The sequence below is a fragment of the Nyctereutes procyonoides genome, unplaced genomic scaffold (genome assembly GCF_905146905.1).
Source record: "Nyctereutes procyonoides isolate TBG_1078 unplaced genomic scaffold, NYPRO_anot_genome, whole genome shotgun sequence".
NCBI classification, from domain to species: Eukaryota; Metazoa; Chordata; class Mammalia; order Carnivora; family Canidae; genus Nyctereutes; species Nyctereutes procyonoides.
The window spans coordinates 19,852,458-19,873,190 of NW_026575122.1; the positions used below are offsets into that span (position 1 = coordinate 19,852,458).

The window sequence follows — 20,733 nt, forward strand, 5'->3', positions numbered from 1 at the left end:
TGTCTTACTCAGTCCTGACAGCTTCTCTGTGAGCTGTGGATGCTGTGATCATCCCACTACACGGGCAAGAAACAGGCTCAGAGAAGCTAGGTCATATGTGTAAGGTCACACAGCCAAAGGTGATAGAGCTGGAATTTGAACTCAGAGCTGCCCACCTTTGAGCACATGCTGTTAACCACCATACTGCATTGCCTTGTCCTCTCAAGGATGCTGTATCACTTGCAGGTGATGAGTTGTCTGACATAAAACAGTATGTTTCCCCATTTCCCATCACCTACTAGCCTATAGCCGTTTCACTCTTTAAGCCTATTTAAATGGTTTTGTATTTAAGATATAAGTAAAAAGCAGGTGTTAAATCTAGCCTAACAGTCACATAAAATCATATTGTTAATTATGTCTTTTTTAATAAATATATGTCTCCCATTTTATCTTAATATTTCCTTTCAATATTTAATGACAGGAACCATAGCCTTGAGGCATGTTTAGAAAAGCAACAGCGGTCATGGCAGTCCTAGTCTGGTGTGCCCTGCAATCTTATCCTTCCCCTGCTCTGCTGTCTTTCCGGGACCTGATCCCTGCGGGCTGCCTCTCTCCGGCTTCTGGGAAGGTCTCCAGCTCCTGCTCCCGCAGGTGTCCCCAGCCTTGGGCTCCATTCACCCCCTTTCCTTGTTCCCCCAGCCTCTGTGATGGTTGCCTCCCATTCATCGTGGCTCTGGGCTGCATTACAGCCCCGATGGGCCCTCCACCACCTGTGTACCAGATCCCTCCAGTAAATTTGCTCTGTTGCCAATGAATTGGGCTTTCTGTTCTCCAGGCTGGAGTTGACAACTGCAGTATTCTCACATGTGATCGTGGTACTTATCTGCAGTTTACTTTAGAGGGATGAATAGTGGATGCTTACCATTGGGTTGACATCCTCTGGTTCAAAACGTCCAAAACCTTTGTGTTCACGGTTGCTGTGGTAGTAGAGCAGAACCCTGGCTCGGTGTCTGACATCCCTGATTCTAGTTCTTGCTGAGTCACTCATGGAACTTAGGAATCACTCGGGTTAGAGCCTCAGTTTCATGGGAAATCAAGGTCTCCCCAGTTAGAAGGCTTAACTCCTTCCAAACCAAGGCATTTCTAGGATGCAGTCACAGTTTCCGTGGGGACCAGTGAGTTGTCTCCGTCAGCACGATGGCCCCGGACTCTGGCCTGCCTTCTGTCCTTTGTGTTGCATGCTCTTGGTCCCGAGGGCTCCGGTGACAGAATGTGGGTGAGCCAGGGCAAATCTGTCGCCTCTCTGGGAAGAACCTCAAGAACTGTCTGATTCAGACAGTTGTCTTCATTTGGCTACAACACACTTGCATGACACCATAGTACAAGAGTAAAAGTTACTGCTCAGCTGTCCGGACGGCGGGTTTAGCAATGTTTCAAAGATGATATTTCATATAGTCACCTTAAGTCTAAAACGAACCAGCAGAATATACAGATGGCACTTGTCTGATGTCATAGATTTTGTCTTATTCCATTTTAAACACAATCTTCTTATATTCTCTAAACTCCATTTTAAAGAAATACCTTATCCTGCATTTGTGTGTGTTTGTAGGTGCATATAAATATATATGAGTGTGTATATATGTATATATTTGGGGCCAGATGCTCTGGATAATGTAAGTAACTTTAATTTACTAAACTTCACCCCCTCCCCCCACCCCAGCCCTTTCTTTTCAGAAGATACATTTAGACAATCACCATTCACCTCTAATTCAAAAGACCTGCTGCCCAGTGAATCTGTGCTTCACGGAAGAATATCAGCGCCAGGTATGGAAACATTATTGACTTTGCTTCTGCTTTGGTTGCTTAAAATTACTCCTCTGAAATGTGTAAATTTTCAGATACTTTCAGCTTAGATGTGGAGGTTATTCATATGAAGCTAGGTTTTTAAAAAGAGGAGAAACTCAATTTAAACAGCCACAAAAGTTTTTTAAAGTGTAGGCAGTAATAAAGTGCTTCATTTTTGCTTTCAGAGCTTATTGTTCTTTACCTGCTGATGTTTCATTCATATAACAAATTTCTTTTTCTTTGAAAGTGAAGTATAACCTGCAAATAATTTGCTTTACACGCTGTTCGTATTTCAGGCAGGCAGGCAGGAAGATATAGAAGGGCAGTGGAGAGAACTAATCACCAGCAGGGAAGGTCATGACCCGAGTGGGGTGTGAGTGGCCACAAAGACCACTTTGGTTTCCATGGAAGCAGCACAGCTCATTAAGATACTCTTGCCACCTGGATTCCGCCTCTCTTCTTAATCAGAGTATCTGCATATATATCCATCTAATGCTCCTTTTTGCAATCTCAGCATCAATACATAATTAATGTATTATCCACTCTTCCTTTAGCATTTCTCCTTTCCAGAGTAGAGGGCAAGATGTGTTTGCTGTCCCGTTATCAACTGCGTGGCCAACCCTCAGGGCTTGTGTGTGTGTTCTCAGAGTTATTATGAGATGAGAACATTTGAGGACCAACCACGCTGTATCCCATCTTCCTCACTGGCCTCCCATCCCCACCCCCTAACACCAGTGCAACAGCCAGGAAACTTCCTGTTGTTGTAACCTTAGTTCCAGCCATTGAGAGAATTTCAGAAGCTCCCTGTGGCCTCTCCACCCATTTACTTGTCCAGGATGGTGTGGGAGACCAAAGCTACGAGTGTTCAGGAGAAGCTCACAGCAGGGCTGTTGACCAGGAATGCCTGCAAGAATAAAGTCCAAGTGTCCTCCACACACCCAAGGACCCTGGTGTCACAGATGGCTGGAGATCTGAGTGTTTTGCAATTCAGAAAGAGCCAAGTAGCATCTTATGAAATATTGGCTTGGGGTATCACAGGTCACTGGAAGTAGTTTGTGACAAACAGTGGGGGGAAGGCAACTCTTTGTCACCCTTTATTCTTCTCATGACAGATCCATTTCTTCTCATCCCCAAAGAGTCCATGCTTTCTAGCTTTGCAGGACTTTTTAATTTTAACACCATAAATAACATGCTTACACAAAAACACATTAATTACATAATATCTGGTTCTTGAGGTGGAGAGAAATTTTACTTAGTTGATGTCTTCATTCTCAAACATTTGAGGCTATTTGAACTACTGTTTACTTCCCACAGTGTCATTTTGAATAGCCATCTCCCTGGTCCCCAAATTATCACCCTGCTGTTAAGTTGATGGATTGTGACTTTCTAATGTCAAAATAACTGCCTAGGACCTGCCTGTCAGAGTGCTGTGACCCATACAGCCAGCATCCCATGATGTATATACAAACCCTGTATGGCTGGCTTAATGTTTGGCTTGGCTATATTTTAAAGAAGGGTTTATTGGTCAAGTTACAACTCGGCCTCAAAGAGTGGTATCAGTGTGTTTGTGTATAGAGGGGGTTTCTGTGGTTTGCATGATAGACATATTGCAAATTAGATAAACTCCCACTTAAAAAGTTTACTTTTATTTTGGGTGGTAAATCAGCATAACTGGGATTTTTAAAACTTAAATCCACTGTTTTGAGAGATAATCACTCTATACTTCAAAAAGCCTTCATTTAGGCAAAGGAAAAGCAAAATAACTATATTTGCATTTTGCTAAAGTAGACATCTAAAAAGGGACTTTTAAAAAAATAAACAAGGTGAGAAAATGCTCTAGAAATGGAATCAAAATTAGAAAAGTTTTAAAATGACAAGGACAACCTTGTAGTCACAAAGTTCTCATAATCTGAACACATGTTTTGTAAGGAAAGCCTCAATAACTGGACTAATTGTGGGGAAGACCAATCTGAATTAGCAAGAGCTTGCAGTCCGGAGGTTTTTTAAGAAAACATCTCTTTCAAGTCTGGGTAGCAGTAAATGGCCACTGTATTCCTACTGGGGCTTCCCAGTCTCTTATCCTCAATTCTGAAATCCAAAAAGCTCTTCCAACCACAATTTTTTAAATAAGTTACTTGGTGGCAAAACCTAATGGGAGGCTATTTATAGACTATGTACTGCCAAGGGTGACATTCATACATTTTGCTACAGAAATATCAATATGCTTGATTATAAAGGCCCACTGGGGTGTTAACATAAAATATGTCTTAGGCACCACGTTAGCATTCTGAAATAAGAAAAAGTATGAATCCCCAAATACACCAGAGCCCAGGAGTCTCAGGTAGATACTGTGGACCTACAGTTATTCCAGGGCTCTGCTAAGTGCAGTGCTGGAAGCAAAGAAATTAAAGCTACAGCTGAAGAACTGAAGGTTCAAAGGTATAAGAGTCGTGGATTCTTATAGAACATTTTGGAAGACTTAGTGGGCAGCAGATTGCTAAGTCATTGGAGATACGGCAGGCAGGAAGCGTCCAATGGGGATGTTCTCTCACTAAGGCGGCATTATTAACAAGGGCCTGGGTTAAGGAGAAAAGGAAGAGGTGGGTAGGAGAGGCAGACAAAGGGCTAGCTCACTGGTTTGGGAGACTAGTTAGCTTTATCCTAGGCAGGTGGAATTAGGGAGCAATAGTTTCTGTGCAGAATTGGGGAAACCAGGAAGGAGACAGGCAGTGACCAGGCTGAAAATAACTTGTTAGTGTGTAAATAAAAGCCTCACAGTCCTTCAAAATCTTCAACAGTTTAACCATTACCATTAAAATATTATTTCTATTCTTTATTTACTTAACAAACTTCTTCTTTTGAGAGAAAGAATGCAAAGATAAATATCGTCCCAAAGAATGGTCTCAGATTCCCAGTTAGGAGACACCATAATCAATGAGGTCTAACATGCCTCGTTCCAATCTAAGAAGTCCTTTGCAAATGCTGAGGACCCATAGCATTAATTCAGCAATATGTATTGGTATGTATTTATGAACCTCCAGTCAATAGGATGTAGCTCTCTTCCAAATACCTATGGAGTCGGACCCTGGAGCAGAGGAGGTATGCCACAGAGCACCCCGTAGGCCCCACAGCTCCAGACCAGAGGCATCCATCCAGCGTGTTGCGATCGTGCCTCAGGCCCATGGAGAACGAGGCAAGCAGTGTGGGGGGTAGCAAAGTGGGGAGAGGTGGGTAGGACCATGGTCTGTGAAGAAATCGAGAATAGCACAGTTAACTAGGCATTTGCCTCCGGCAGATGGTATCTGAGACACACAGCTGCCACCATCCCAGAGAAACAGAATAAACACAAGAGCTTCACGGTGTCCTGGCCTTCGTTGGTGCCACTATTTCTAGACTGACTTTCCTGAGAACCAGAGATTATTCACGTGCCAAGACCTAACATTTTTACTTGCTGTGAATGTCTTAGACAGAGGTAACACCCAGAGTCCTTAATAAAACGAGTTAAAAGCTGCTGTCACCTTCTACTGGAGGGATGTGGGCACCAAATATCCTTAAAGCCACGAATAGATGACTGGGTGTGCCCTGGGTGTTGTGATGCCGATGGTGATTTTACAAAAGAAACAGCGGAGCTTTCCTATTAGGGAGGAGATAGAAATTCCAGGCGGCGTATCGTCTAACGTATTTTGTCTAACTTGCAGTTGTCTCACTTTGTAGAAGGTTCACATTCGTAGAGGACAGACGGCGCGGCCAGGCAGGTGCTCTCTGGGTGCGCGGCTGCCCCGTGTCAGGAGCAGACTACTGCCCCCCCCCCCCCCGCAGCCGCTCCCCGCTTGCCCGGCGGCCTTCCAGAAGCAGCACTTCTGTCTCAGCCCCGCTTTCAGACAATGTGGAGCTTCGATTCTGTTTTATTATGATTCTGAAGGCACAGTATGTTTGCTCTGTATAAGGCCAAAAAACAAAAACAGAAGCAGAGCGGGTGTGAAGGGAAATGTGGGTCTCCGCGGAATTCTCTCTCGGAGCTTGGAGCCACTGATGCTTCTGGTCGATAGTTCGGATGGAGCTTAGAGCCAGACCATGCGCAGTGTAAAAACAATTACATTTCTAAACCCCCACCCTCGTTATCTGCCAGCACCCCTTAAAAAGAAAACACCACTTGGTGGTGGTGGTGGTGGTGGTGGTGGTGGTCGTTGTTGTTTATGACACAGAAACAAGATGTAAAGAACATGGGGAAAGTTTAGTCCCTTGCAGGACTTGCCCTGCCAATCGGGATTGGCTGTTAAAGTTAAAAAGACTGGTTTGGTTTGGAGCGGCTGGCCTTGTCACCAGGCCAGTTCTCGATTGATTTTCCACCCTCCTTTCTGCCCGTCAATCTAATACAAGTGGTAGCACCTCATACACTTGGCTGAGGCCTAGGAAAGCCAGCCTTGCACTGAGTGCCACCGGAGCTGATGTCAGCCTGTCCTGCCACTGGCCAGACAGGGAGAGCCGCCTTCGGACTGCTGGCTTAGAAGAGGTGCAGGTTACCTTCCTTCAGGTTAACACTTACCAGCTCAGAGAAAGACAGACAGACAGACAGACAGAACTGTCCTGCATTACAGCAAAGTGTTTTCTTTAATCCTTTTTCAAACACAGCTGATTCTTTTTAAATTCAGGGCAAGTCACAGATAAACAATCGAATGTTGAGTGTTGTTGGCGTGTATCATTTTGTAGCTTAAGCCCCGTTTTGACTGCACCAATTCCTTGTGTACAGAGAAGGAAGCTAATATGATTGACCCTTGAACAACACAGGTTTGAACTGCCCAGGTCCACCTCTATGCAGCCTTTTGTTTGTTTGTTTTTGTCCGTAAATACAGTATGGTAACTGTAAATGTATTTTCTCTTCCTTATGATTTCCTTAATAACATTTTCTTTTCTCTAGCTGACTTTATTGTAAGAATACAGTATAGGGTACATACAACATACAGAATATGTGTTAACTGACTCTGTGTATTACTGGTAAGGCTACCGGTCAACAGTATGATACTAGTACTTCCATTTTGGGGGAGTCAGAACTTATATACAGGTTTTTGACTCCATGGGGTCGGCACCCCTAACACCTCTGTGTTGTTCAAGGGTCACATGAGTTATTAGGGCACAGGACATATGTCATCGCATTTAATTCTGAAAACAACTCATTGAGACATGGGAATCTCAATGACTAACTGGAGGTTCAGGGAGATATAATAACTTTTTTCCCAGTTTTATTGAGATATGATTGACATATAAGATTCTGGTTTTGGTATACAACATAATGATTTGATATATATATTGTAAAATGATTACCACAGTGTAAGTTTAGGTAACATCCATCACCATACATAGTTACAAATTTTTTTCTCATGATGAGAACTTTTAAGATCCACTCTCATAGCAACTTAAAAATCAACAATACAGTATCGTTAAATAAAATCTTTTTAAAAACCCAAAAATACAGTAAAACCCAACCATACAGTATCGTTAACTATAGTCACCGTGCCATACGTAACATCCCCATGACTTATTTGTCAACTGGAAGTTTGAACCTTTTGCAGAGAGATTTAATAGCTTGTACAAAGTCGTGCCACTGGGGAGTGGCAGCACTGGAATTCCAACCCAGAACTGCATGATACATTCTCTTCCTGCCCACCATGCCACCTAAGTCAGGTGAGGTGTCTGGCAGTGAGCAAAAGGAACATGTCTCTACAGTGTTTGCTCACACATACCCACACTTGGCATTTGAAGTAGCACTGGTGGATTGCCCTCTTTTCACCAGGAGTAAAAAGTAGTCCTTTTAACAAGATATTTCAAAGAAGTTAAGATAAGAATATACTGTTTATCCATGTAATTCTAATTTTGTCCTCTTCCCTTCCATTTCTCTCTTTTCTATCTTCCTTTAATACTGAGATGTCTGGTCATCATAGTCCCTTAAAATGTTTCTTTCAGTTACAAAAACTAAAGAAAGAGTTATTGTTTATTTTCAGTAATTTTTAAGAGCACCTGAGCCATAGAAATAGTTTCAGGAAACTGTGAAAACCCTCCTGATTAAATCAAACGCGTAGCGCTGAAGGTAGTGGGGATCTGGTCAGCAGTGTGGAAGAAAAAGTTCTAGACTGGGAATCAGGAGAACCCAGGTGTAATTCTAGTCCAGTTTCCAGGAGAAAGAGAGTAGAAGGCCTCCAAGCTTCTTCCATATCCCTTCTTTTTCAAAAACTCTGCCATCTGGAACTTCAGCCCAGGTGCCTTTATTTTCTTTGTAGGGCCCAAACTAGAATGTCGGGACCGAAGAAAAACAGGAGTCTCTGTGCCTGAAATTCCACCCCTCCCACTAAGAATTGGGGGAGGGACGGTCACCAGAAGTACTTCAGTCCTGGGGGTGGTAGTGGCTGGGAAGGGGCACAAGAACACAAGAAGGGTTTCTAGGAAGCTAGGATGTTCTGTTTCTCTCTCTGGCTGCTGATTGCATGCATATGTAATTTTGTGAAAATTCACCAAGCTGTGTGCTCTGACAGTACTTCTGCATTTGTTAGGGCTAATTGGCTTATTCACAAATAGGTGGGTCTCCATGCCAAGCGGTCACCTCCAAGCCATCAATCTGAGTGCACTTTCACTTCAGAGACTACGACAATGATGATGAGGACAGCATCCTTTCAATTATCCACCTTTTAGTCTGCAGGAACATTTCCATTTGTAGCACGAACTTATTGCCCTGAACTAAATGACATGGAGGCTGATAGATCTGATTCCTGTTGTGTTTCAAATTGGAAAGCTATTCTGTACGGTTTATAGCACCTCTTTGATGTACTTGCAGTAGATGAGCTGTAGTCTGTCCAACTGTTTACCAGAGGGGGGGAAGTTTTCATTGTGATGGATCTTCCTGATCCAGATAATGTTATTTGAGGCTAAAAGAGATGTGCTCACAACTAGCCCCGTCTGTCCCTCACCAGCCTTGTTTGGTCTTAGAACGTGGGCAAATTTCAAAAGAGAGCTATGGACTCCATTCAAAACTCCTTGTAGAGAAAAGTGTTTGCATCAGGCACTGTCAACTTTGTATCACAGTTAGCCCTTCTCAAAACTACAACTAATGGGGTCTCTGCAGACCAGTATTTGTGGGGTTCACACGCTAAAGTGTAGGCCCACGGTTCTCTAAGGGTGGTAAGCTTTGCCAAGGAGAAATTTGTTCCCAGTTTGGATGCCTCACTTGAGCTATCTATCAAGAGCCACGAAGACAGGGGGAAAAAGAAAAACAACTGTGGTTGTTTGGCTAAGCCTCTTTATCTCTGCCCACATGGCACAGGGGTTGAATCACTTGGTACTGAAGATAATCATCAACACTTTCATGTTTGTTCTTTGTGGGGAATGTAACAGCCAAAAGCCCTGGGGGCCGTGGCCACTTTGGCCCTGGCCGAGTGTGTTCCTGCAAGCACAGCAGATGTGTATGTGCTCACATAAAATTTTCTGCACACCATTTATAAGGCCTCGGCTGTGCCTTGTAGCCATGATTTTTACTTTGCAAAGACTATTGAGGTGCCTCAAGAATGAATAAAAGGCCAAATTCTCAAGAATGTGTAATGGATGATGAAGAGTATTTGTTTAAAAATTGGAATGTAGTAACCTCTGGCTTCCGTTTGGGACCGGCTAATTCAATCTGCAAGGTCTTTTCTGTATCTACAGTATGTTCTTCCATTCCTTTGCTATATCAAAAATACATATTCTCATTTCATGCAATTTCTACTTTGTGTTTATTTCTTTGCAGCGCAGCCGCTGCCCTCCAGTAACCCCGGCAGAAAAAACAGTCAGTGCAAACTAGACCACGTATTTTCATTGAAACAAAGCCATTCTGTATTCCATATGTAGGCCAAATGAGTGCTTCTCCGTGATAAGAAGGACACCCCCACATCACACCCCAACCCTTCCTTGATGTCGTTACAGGAATGACAGTCGGGCTTCATTTTTTGGCAGTTCCCCCTCATGAGGCATCTTTCCATTTCCAAGTACTTATCGTTTCTGTTGTCCACGTATCATCCAGAAAAGAAAAGTCAACTAGAGCCACAAAAGTATGGGCAGTTGAATTTGCTTAATGATATTTGGTTCCCTGTACCATTTGCTAGAGTTCAATTGCGATATCCCGTGCAGAAGTCCCTCACGCTCTTCCAACTCAACGGGTCCCAGACTAAGCATAACATTTCCCTTGACCCTTCCAAAAATAATTAATCAGTTTATTGGTTTGTTAATTGATTAAAGCCCTCCTCTCTATCCCGCGGTTTTCTTTCTTGGTGGATAGCATCATCATCGTCACCCACCATGACACAAACCTGAAGGTTGGACACCATGTGTTTGGGTTTCCTTAGAAGCAGATCCTGAGACAAAGATTTAAGTGCATGTTGTTTTCTAGCAAGTGATACAGGAAGCACTGGGAGAGGAATAGGGAAGAGAGCCAACGAAAGGAAGGCAGTTAGTAAAGGGAATGTCATCGCACAGGTCACCTTCTATGGACAACTAGAGTTAACTTCTGGGAAGCACTGGAGGGTGCCCACCTCAGCTTTCCTCCCCGGGCGGTCAGAGAGCCAGGATATTTATGTGGTCAGTCATCCATCAGTCAAACCTACTCTCAAGAGTCAACTCCCCAGTACTCTGGCCTCCTACACAGGAGGACAGAGCAGGCTTCAGGGGCCAGAGGAGCCCTTGGAAACATATGCAGGTGCTGGCAGCGGGAAGGCAGGCATTGAAGCGGTAACGGCCATCATTGATGATGATGTATTAGCGGCCTGTCTCTCATGATTACCTCTTCCTCTCCTTCCACTTCTGCTCAGTTACTTTTCCCCCCGGAGTGGATTCTCCCCCACAGCTCTCTCCTAAATGCATTCTTCTCTTTCAGTCCCAACCACCAATAACTTCATTCAAGTCTCCAGCATTGGTCCAATGGATTACAGCAGCCTCTGATTGATCTTGCTTTGTCCAGGGTCACCCCCACCAGTCCCTTCTCTCCATTCTGCAGTCATGCTCTTTCTAGAAAGTGGATCTCATCATGTCACTCTCAGCCCTGTTGGCTTCCATTCCCTCTGGATAAAGCCTAACTTTTGCACACACACTCTCCTGGACACTACCTGTTGGTATGGGTTTTTTGGATTGTTTTTTTTTTTTTTAAGAGTCTGTTTTCTTTGGAAATCATTCCCTGCCACTCCAAAACTGGATTAGCCACCACTTTCTTTGATATCCTTGGATATTCAGAATTCTCTGTTTACTCATCACCTTCTTGATTAACTGCAAGCTCTTTGATGGGCATAAACAGTCTTGTTAATCATTCTATCTCCCAGAAGCTAGCACCTAATATAGCTGCCCATCAAATCATAGGACAAAAACATATTGTTGAAAAACCATGCTGTTTGTAAGAACTAGTATTAAATGTTCGAAGGAGAGGTCTGATAAGGCTTTGATTATAACACAGATCTGGTTTTGACTACAGATAAAAATGGATCCCTTTATAAATATAAGATGTTCAGTAAAACCCTTTCCAAATATAGTTGGTCTCTCTATCTAATGTGAGTAGCACACTACCATGATGTAACTCTCTTTTTTAGAATTAAATGGTTTAGCTTGACAAGAGAAAGATTTCTGTGCTGTTGCATTCATTTTTTTTTCACCTTAGATATAGATCTAACTTTCAACCACCAAAGAAACTATAGGGCAGCATTTTTGAAGTCAGAGAGTGGAAATGGAAGTACAAGAAGAGTTTAGATGGTTTGATGTGAAAGGCCAGTAGCTGAATTACTGTTATTATTACACTGATTTTCACCTGTAATAATAAACTTACCAAGTATAAAATCCCCTATGTCATTAATCTCATATTAAAAAGTCTGGAATTATTTCATACAGAATGTTTTCCCCATCTGCGAGCCAGCTCCTTTATCAAACGAGGTTCTCTTTTAATGTAAATTATTTTAATTTAAGGACAGTGTTATATTTTGATCCAAATAGGGCAAGAGTTCACATAGGAGTCTCTCATAAATACTAAAGAGAAATTTTGTGTGAGACAGATTTGAATTCAGGCCTGAATCTCCCTGGAAATGAAAACATCTCCCCCTCCCCCCCTTTCAAATCATTAAAAAATTATACATGGCTTTTTCCTCTTGCTGGGAAACACGTTCCACAAATCTTCTGACACTTCTTCCATTGCTTCTTACACATGAAGAGAGAAGCTGTTTTCTACAGCTCTCAGGCTGCAGAGCTTTCTGGTCTTACAACCCTCTCCTCGCCTCTTCGCCTCTTCGAAAGACCATGGAGTTGGCCTTCCTAGAGCTGGAATGAACTCACATGCACAGCCATTCTTGCCCTCAGCTCCCTCCTCTCTCAGTGCCTCTGCATCCTATCTCATCTCAAACCTTTGGTTCCCTTTTTTTCTACTGTGAGCCATTGTGGGGCAAGACTTCATTGAAAACTCTATTAAACACATAAATAAGAAATGCGTTCTCACAGTTTCAGAGAAATATGATGGTCCATGTTACTTTGTGAGCTTGGAACCTGATGTCGCATTCTAGGAATTTAATCAACAAATAGACTTGAATAAGTAACACTACAGTATATGGACAAGATGTAAGGTATACGGACAGAGATGTGCTTTGCAGCATAGAGATTTGAAACGGATTCAATGTCCATAGGTAGGGAGTGGATGAAATGAGCCATGGGACATTGCATGGAAAACTTCACAGCCATTAAAAAAAAAAAAAGGATGAAGGGATCTAAAAAAAGAATGAAGGAAATCTGTAGGAATTTTATTTAAAAAGATGTTCAAGAGATAATGTTAGATTGAAAAAACAAACAGAAAAAGAAACTGGTTACATAAAGCAGGTATAACATGATCCCATTTATGTTTTTAAAAAAGAAAAAAAGAAGTGATGCATTTATGTGCACATAATATGCTTGCATGTGCATTGATAATTTCTCAACCAATAGACTGTTAACAGTGACTACCACCAAGGAGTGAAAAGGATTGGGGTTGGGTGGAGAGGGATATTAAGGGAGAGGTATTCGTTTATTTTTCAGTTTATATCCTTTGTTCTATTGTTTTTACCATTAATTTGCATTACTTTTATAACTTCTATAAATTAAAGAAAGTGAAGTGTGTGTTAAAATCACTTTTTTAGAATCTGTTGTTTACACATATGACTTAGAACCTTAATGAATAATCTGTAAATTAAGTGCACTACTAAAAATAATAGACAAAGCAGTGATTCTCAGCCACCTTCCTTCAGTGAGCCACCTCAGCTGGAAGCCAGTGAAGTGACTGTTTTGTACAGTTCATGAGAATATAAAGCAGGTTACAAATCCCCTTGAATGGTATGATCCCATAGTATATAAAACTCAGGAAGGATAAATGTAGAAATATTAATTGCTGTTTCTGTCTACTTAGGATTTCAAGTGATTTTTGCTTGTATTTTATGGACTTCTGTTTTACAATAAACATATATTATATTTATAATCAGAAAACATCAACAAGCTCCCTTCATTTTGAACAAGGAGAGATTATCTTGTATGTTCTGGTGCTGAATGCCTGACACCAGATCTTTCTGGAAGTTTCTGTCATAAGGATGTGGAGCTTTGGACAAGGAGATCAGCTTCCGCAGAACCACATTAAAATGCAATCCCAGCAAAAATGTTAGACTTTTACCTAAAAGCAACAAATATGAATGGAAATATTTTAAGCTAGAAGAGTTGAAAACGTAAGGGAAAAAAAGCTTGTAAGTGGTGTTTGGAAGTAGAACCCATCTTAGGATATCAAAAGCACCTCAGACTAAGTAAGGCATACTGTTTCAATACCTTGTGTTTATTGGCACCTACTACCTTCACGATTTCCCCATCCTCTGTTATACGCACCCTTGGGTACTTTTTCCCATCCAGGCTTTCCAGTCAAAATGACTCATCCATCTGCAGAATCTAATTCCTGCCTAAAGTATCCAGGAATGAGTCACTCAATCGGTTGCTTCTCTTTTAACTTGAATGGAATTAGGCTCAGGGACTTTGGTTTGAAAGATTCATGAATGGGTGGGTCCCGGGAAAGGCAGTGGTGAGGTTATCTGGGAAATCAGCTGTATTATAGAAATGAGAAAAAGGCTGGGGAAACAGAATAATTTAGGGAGTCAGACAGCCCAAAGGGAGAATGATTTACAGAAAAAGATTAAGTCCAAACTCTGCCTGTCAGTTTTTGCTAGAGGATGGCAGCAGGAATTAATTGGTTATATGGATTTTAGGTAAGTATTTTGTCTTTCAGGCAAAATGACTCATACCAATTATTTTCTTGCTCACTAATTTTGTATGTGCTGTGTAGGTACATGCCAAAAGAATAGAAAGGGAAAATTTTACTCAGAAAAAAAAAAAAAAAAAAGATGTGTACTCTTGCAAATGCTTTTAACATGTAGGCATGCTTTCGGTATGTGAAAGTTATTTTTGACACTATTTTTGGCCAAATTGGTTTTCATTTTTATGAAAAATGTTAATTTTTAAAGCACTCCGGTCTATCTCCCAACTGTTACTTTTATCACTCGAAAATGTGGTATTTTAAAAATATCATCACTGGTGTCATACTAAGACTTGCCTTGAATTACATGCCTTTCATAGTAATTAATGTTTTTTTTTAAAAAAAAAGGCATTTGGACATGAAAAAGGAATAAAAATGAAAGTTCACCAAAATGTTCATAGCAGTTGTCTTTGAGTGGTGATGGATCTGTGGTTGTGTTCCTTTTTATTTTTTTTCCACTTGTCTCTGTTCTTCTCATTTTCTATCATCACCATGGAACACTTTTATAAAGAAAGAAAACGAATTTATTAGAGGGAGTAAGGTGTTAAGGAGCAGAGAGAAGGTTCACCGTGCTTTAAGTTATACTCTAATAATTATGGTCACACCCAAGATGAGTCTTGTTGAAGGCTCCTAAACATCTTGTGTCACAATGAACAAATATCAGCAGAGTCATTTCTAAAATATTCTGCTAAATATCCTGCAAGTTACTAACAAAGAGCTGTGAAGCCCTCATGTGAAATTCGTATATGACCACATTCATTTAAATATATATTTTGGTTTGGGTACTTACTCAGCTCACTTGAGGACCAGTTAGAGCTTCAGGATGGTTACTTATTTTGAACCTTACAAGGAAGATTAATGAATTAAATTTACCTTAGGGCACCCACTGTTGGAACAGAACTGCACACTATCTTATTTAACTTGGCCGTGGAAATAGTGTTTCAGGGAACACTTCACTGGAGGATTGCATCACACTGCTAGCCTCATAAATGTCATTCATTTAGGCATTATTAATAACATGATAGCTGCTCTGGAGGAGATTTTCAGGAGTTCTACCAAAACAACAACAATGAGCATTCACATTTCTATTATATCTTTTTAGTCAATTACAAGGATACTCTCAGTGGCTACAGACAGGTTCACTGACCCTCCCCTTCCGTTGCTTGCATTCTGTTCCATCAGGGTTGGGGGACAACGAGATGTTATGAAATGAGGATGATGTATAAAAGGATTTGAGTTAGGGGAGCCTGGGTGGCTCAATCAGTTAAGGGTCCGACTCTTTGATCTCAGCTCAGTCTTGATCTCAGGGTCATGAGTTCAAGCCCCACAATGGGCTCCACTCTAGGTGTGGAGCACCACTTAAAAAATAATAACAACAATAATGTAATAAAAATAAAAGGATCTGAGTATCATTAAATATCTGGTAAACAGTGTGAGAAGCCATGGTGAGAGGTATGTACCAGTGGGATGAAAAGAAAGTTCATTCACTCATCCAACAAATAGTTGAGGAGCTGCTATTATATACCAGGTACTTTTTGGTCTTGAGGACCAGCAGTGGACAAAACGAAGTCTCTGTCCTTATGGGGTATACATTTAAGGGAGAGAAGTAAACAATAAGCAAATAATTACACAGAGTGTATATAATTATGTACACACACATATATAATAACATCCTAAAAACATGTTATATATATTTATATGTAATATATAGTAACACCATAGGAAAACTAAGCAAGGTGGGCAGGGGGTGGGGGTGGTGGAGAAAGCTCTCCCTAAGGTGTCTAGCAGAGACCTGCAGCAAGCGTGGGAGCAAGTCTTGTCGCACCATACACCAGGTGGGGTAGAGTGTTCAGGGTAAAGGGGGCAGTAACCAAGAGGCCTGAGGGGAGGGCGAATTTGGCAGGAGAAGTGACAGCCAGAGGAGAAGCAAGGCTGGAGGGAAATAAAGGAGAACGGCTTATAGGGAGGGCTTCATGGTGAATAGCGGGGACTTGGGCTGTTAGTGCAAGTATGCCAGGAACCAGTGGAATGTTTAGAGCAGAGAAATGGCATAATCTCACTTCCATTTTAAAGAGTTAATCCGACTCTTTCTTGTTTAATCTTTAAAGCCCAAATAAAGTCCCCTGAAGGGTTTAGTGGAAACAGGCCCTGCAGAAAGATAAGAGAGGCAAAGAGAGTTAATTTAATTTGCTGAGTATTATTTTTATAGTGGGTAGAATCTGTGCATATCCCTTTAATAATTAAGTATTGATAGTAAGTGTTGCCTGGTATTTGGCTTATTTAATCTTTCTTCCTATTAAGTTATTTTAAAAGAGATTAGATTTCTATTATGTTTGGTTGACATTTTGATGTTCTTTCTCAATTATTTAAAAATGGCTATCTAGATATTTAACTGAATATTTATTGGAAAAAGGCTGCAAAACTCAATGTAATAAAAAGGCTCAGAAAGTTATAGAATTTGAAATCAGAAGTTTTTTAAAACAAGACAAATTCATTATTTAGAATTCATTGTAGAAAAGAGAATGCCTTCATAAGAAAGGTGACTTTAGCTTCACATAAGAATTGCTCCAGTATTATTTGTAAAGAGCTATGTCAGGGAACTATGAATTCACCAATAAAACTGCAAATTACTCTAACAGATGCTCACAAAGTGTGCCTAGAGGCTATTGTATATGTTCGTTTTGCCAGTTCTGGCAATGAAGATGAGATTTACAATCCTAAAACCACTAATGATGGCATTTTACAAATGTTATACCCAATTATATTGTGTAGACAAATTCATTATTTACAACAGAATTCCTAAATATTTGTTATATACATGCATTACTGACGATCAGAAGAACTCATATTTGCTAGCACCATAGTATGAATCTTTTGGAGTGGGGGATTCGCCTCTGCCCCATTCGTGGAAACAGTATTGCATAAGGAATTTCTTTGTCTTCCATTCTTAGAAAGACCACCAACTACTAAATTATCAAAAACCTCATTACTAAGTAAGATCACCACCACCATCACTGAGGGATGCAGTTTCAAGACAACCTTTTGGCATATATGCCACATCTCACCTATCACCAATAATCCTCAGATGTTGAGATCCCTTTTTAAAAAATATTTTGTTGGGGCACCTGGGTGGCTTAGTCAGTTAAGCATCTACTTTCAGCTCAGGTCATGATCCCAGGGTCCTGGGATGGAGCCTTGCAACAGGCTCCCTGCTCGGCTGGGAGTCTGCTTCTACTTCTGCCTCTGCTGCTCCCCCTTGCTTGTGCTCTCTCTTGCTCACCCTCTCTCTCAAATAAATAAAATCCTTAAAAAATAAAAATAAAAAATATTTTATTATCCATATTATCTGAGGAAATGTAGATTTTTCAAGATTTGTGTTATACAAATATATTTTTCAGCCACTACATTTTAAAGTGGTTTTGGGAGTTTTGTTTTGTTTGCCATCAGAATAGAGTAGGTGATTCTCTAGTCTAGACCTACTGCCATACCATTTTTCAGCCAACCTATTCAGAGACAGTTTGCTGAGATAGGGAGTGAGATAATATGTTTCAATGATAAAATAAACAGTCCACTCCTTGCTGGCAAGCTACGAGGTTGACTACTTAATATGGGGCTAGAGAGTAAGTATGAATTGCAGTTTCCTCCAGGACGATGCAAACAAGCTTCAGAATTCACTGGAGCAAGGGAAGAGGGTGTAGAGACAAACCTTTACCAGTGAGGTCCATTTTCATTTGTGTGTGTGCATGTTCATTTCCTTGTTCCAAACGAGAGCACACTGGTCAAAAATCTCTAAAAGGGCTTTGCAATTTTAAACAGAAATTTCTACCTAAAAGACTTTATAGTTAAAAAATGGAAGTTTTAGTCAACTAGTTGTACCCTAGCAATGGTGGCCCTTCTTCAGGGTAACACACCATATATTAGAACAAGTCATAATAAAAAGAAATGAATTTAAGGATAACTGCAACCATTTTGAGAAAGTGGATTTTTTTTGTTGTTTGCATAAATAACCCAACCAGGATGTTCCTGTGTGCTTAGCACACTGAATGCATTGAAGTCATTTTTGTTTTATTGGGGAACTGGGATAAACCTGCAGTTAGACCTTTGGGAAATCATTACTGGCTCAAGCTAAATGATACCGCTGACTCTATTACATTCTTAGAGTCTTGGGGAGTCATATACACTGATTCATAAGGAATCCTTTGATGAATTGGAAAAAACTCTGCTCAGAAGGAAGGCAGAGAAGAAGCCTCACAGGTCAGATTTTGTGGTCAGCATTCTAGAGATGATATTAACTCCTCTCAGATTACATCCATAACACTTTGCAAATCCTTTTGCAAACAGCTGGATTCCAACATGACTCTTGGTTTGTGCAACTGAGAACTAGGAAGTGATTCTGATACACTGGTTCCTAGCAAAGAAGTGATTTTCTTACCCTCTTGCAGGTGGTAACAAGCTGAGCTCACTTTTTTTTTTTTAATTGCTGAGGTAGGCAGGATTAAAGAAATTTCTAAGAAAGACCTGTAAGTCTGCACTAGGAAAAGGATATTTGTTGTTTTATGTACCAGTTTTGATAGAGTTGGACTCTTAAGAGACTTTATCATAATAAAGTAGGTGGAATGATGTACTGACATGGTATATCTTTCAAGCTTTTTTGACAAAAGCCCAGAGTAAATTTCATGTTTTTATATGAGTGTGTGTTTCTATGTGCTAAATGACAATATAAAATATACAGAGAGAGATTGGTTGGTTAATAAATGAAACAATCTTTACATATGTACCATATGTAACATTTTCTAATCTATCCAATTTTATTTCACCTTTTCTCTATACTGGTTGAGACCCACTCACTAAGTCCATTTCACGATCTGCCAGTGGGTCACAACTGGACATTCAGACATCACTGGGCTATAAGGATACCTCGAGTCTTCTCTCACCTTTGAGTTCCCTCCTGGCAAATCCGAGAACTACCATCTTCGGTTTTGACTCAGCAGGCTGGTTTGTGCCAAACACCTTGTGGATCCGAATTCCCATTTGTATTGAAATAATCACTCCAGAATCAGAATTTGCAGTTAATTTGAAGCTGTGCCCTGCTGTACTAAAAACAAACGAAACAAAAGAAATCAAACCCTTTCCCAGTGTGGTCTGGTAATATTTGGCTTTGTATCTAGGTAAGAAAGAGAAAGTAATGATTTTACATTTGAGTGAATTTCATTGAAGAACAAATGTTTCTGAATGGCTTTTCAAAATCTCAAAGTAATGTCAAAGTGGACTTAAGTGGAAGGAAAATGATAGAAGAAATGTTTAAAGTTCTGTCATTAATTGAACTATTAGGGTCCTTAGTACCTAAAACTAGTCTGGTTTTGTACCTTGGATATAGGTAGCTATGACAATGCCCAGCCTTCCTTCTTATTCATGTGTTAGATAAGGGATAATTAACCCCCTCTCCCCAGTGTGTTGCCTTTAATTTCCATTATTGGAAATAATCTCTTCCTATGAATAGCAGATCACCGTTCCTGCCACTTCCACCCCCCACTCCCAACCTCCATGAAGGGTAAAATGCTCAGATTGAATTAATGGAAGTTTTTGTTTGCCAGAAATGATGGATTGCAGTAATGAGCTAAGATTTTAAAAGCATATGTAATACTGAAAGAGAAAAGAAGATAGGTCTTGGATTCCACCCACTCCAGAAATCAGGAAAAGAGAGAATTCTTTCAATTAAAACATAATGTCATTTTCATCCCACCCTTGGGGCATTACTTCTGCTTTGTTGATGAAAATGAACATCAAATTGATGGGCTTCCCACACCCTGACAATCAGCAATTATGCCAAAGGTGCTGGGGACCTTCCTGATGAGTGTAGTGATCCAAAAGAAATTCAAGGTGACAGCTTTTCCCTCACCTCACCCCCAGAGTTCCACAGGTGACAGGCCTGATGTATCAGTTCAGAGTACATTTCTTCCCCCACTTTCTCATGGGAAAGAGATTTTTGAAGCTATTATTCGCTTTGAATGAGCAGATCCCATGGAACTTAGCAAAGCTCCATTCGCCAAAATAGATTCAATGCTAAGTATTCTGAGAGGTATCAAGGTAGAAAAACTTGACTGGTAGGGCTAAAAAAGCTTACATGTTTGACAATACCTGCAAATCATTCTCACTTATTACATATACATAATATCCAAATATGTGAAAATACGGTGCTAGCAACATATAAAGGCTAAAAGAAACTGGAAGCTGAATAGGGCAATGCTCTCAATTCTGAAGGGTCAGATTTTCAACTGTTATTAGAATTTCTATAAAAGAATTCTCTTCATCCAGAGGGTTATTATTTTTTTTACTTCACATAATTATTTCCATCTTAACCTTGGATAGAGGAAGTTGGACTAATAGTTAAATGTGCTTGGAATTATGCCTCTGATTTTTTGACTACCCTGTGAATTTTCTTATTGAATGCTTGGTAAACTTAATTTGAAAAATAATAATCAGCTCATGCTCCTTGCCCCTGGTAATCACCAGGGCACCACTCTCATGAAAAAGTATATTAAGGATCTACCTGTCTGGATCCCTGCTAGAATTTAAATAGTCACAATCTCTGCTTTCCC

At 40.6% G+C, this 20,733-nt stretch overlaps 1 protein-coding gene across 3 annotated transcripts in view; it reads left to right on the forward strand.

Annotated features, from left to right (window-relative positions):
• Positions 1-20,733, forward strand: part of ZNF827 (zinc finger protein 827) — a 168,570-nt gene that overhangs the window by 108,315 nt on the left and 39,522 nt on the right. For all 3 annotated transcript variants that reach the window (XM_055336373.1, XM_055336375.1, XM_055336374.1), the window contains exon 8: positions 1,700-1,803. In XM_055336373.1, the coding sequence (XP_055192348.1) occupies positions 1,700-1,803 (104 nt within the window). The remainder of the gene's footprint in view (positions 1-1,699; positions 1,804-20,733) is intronic.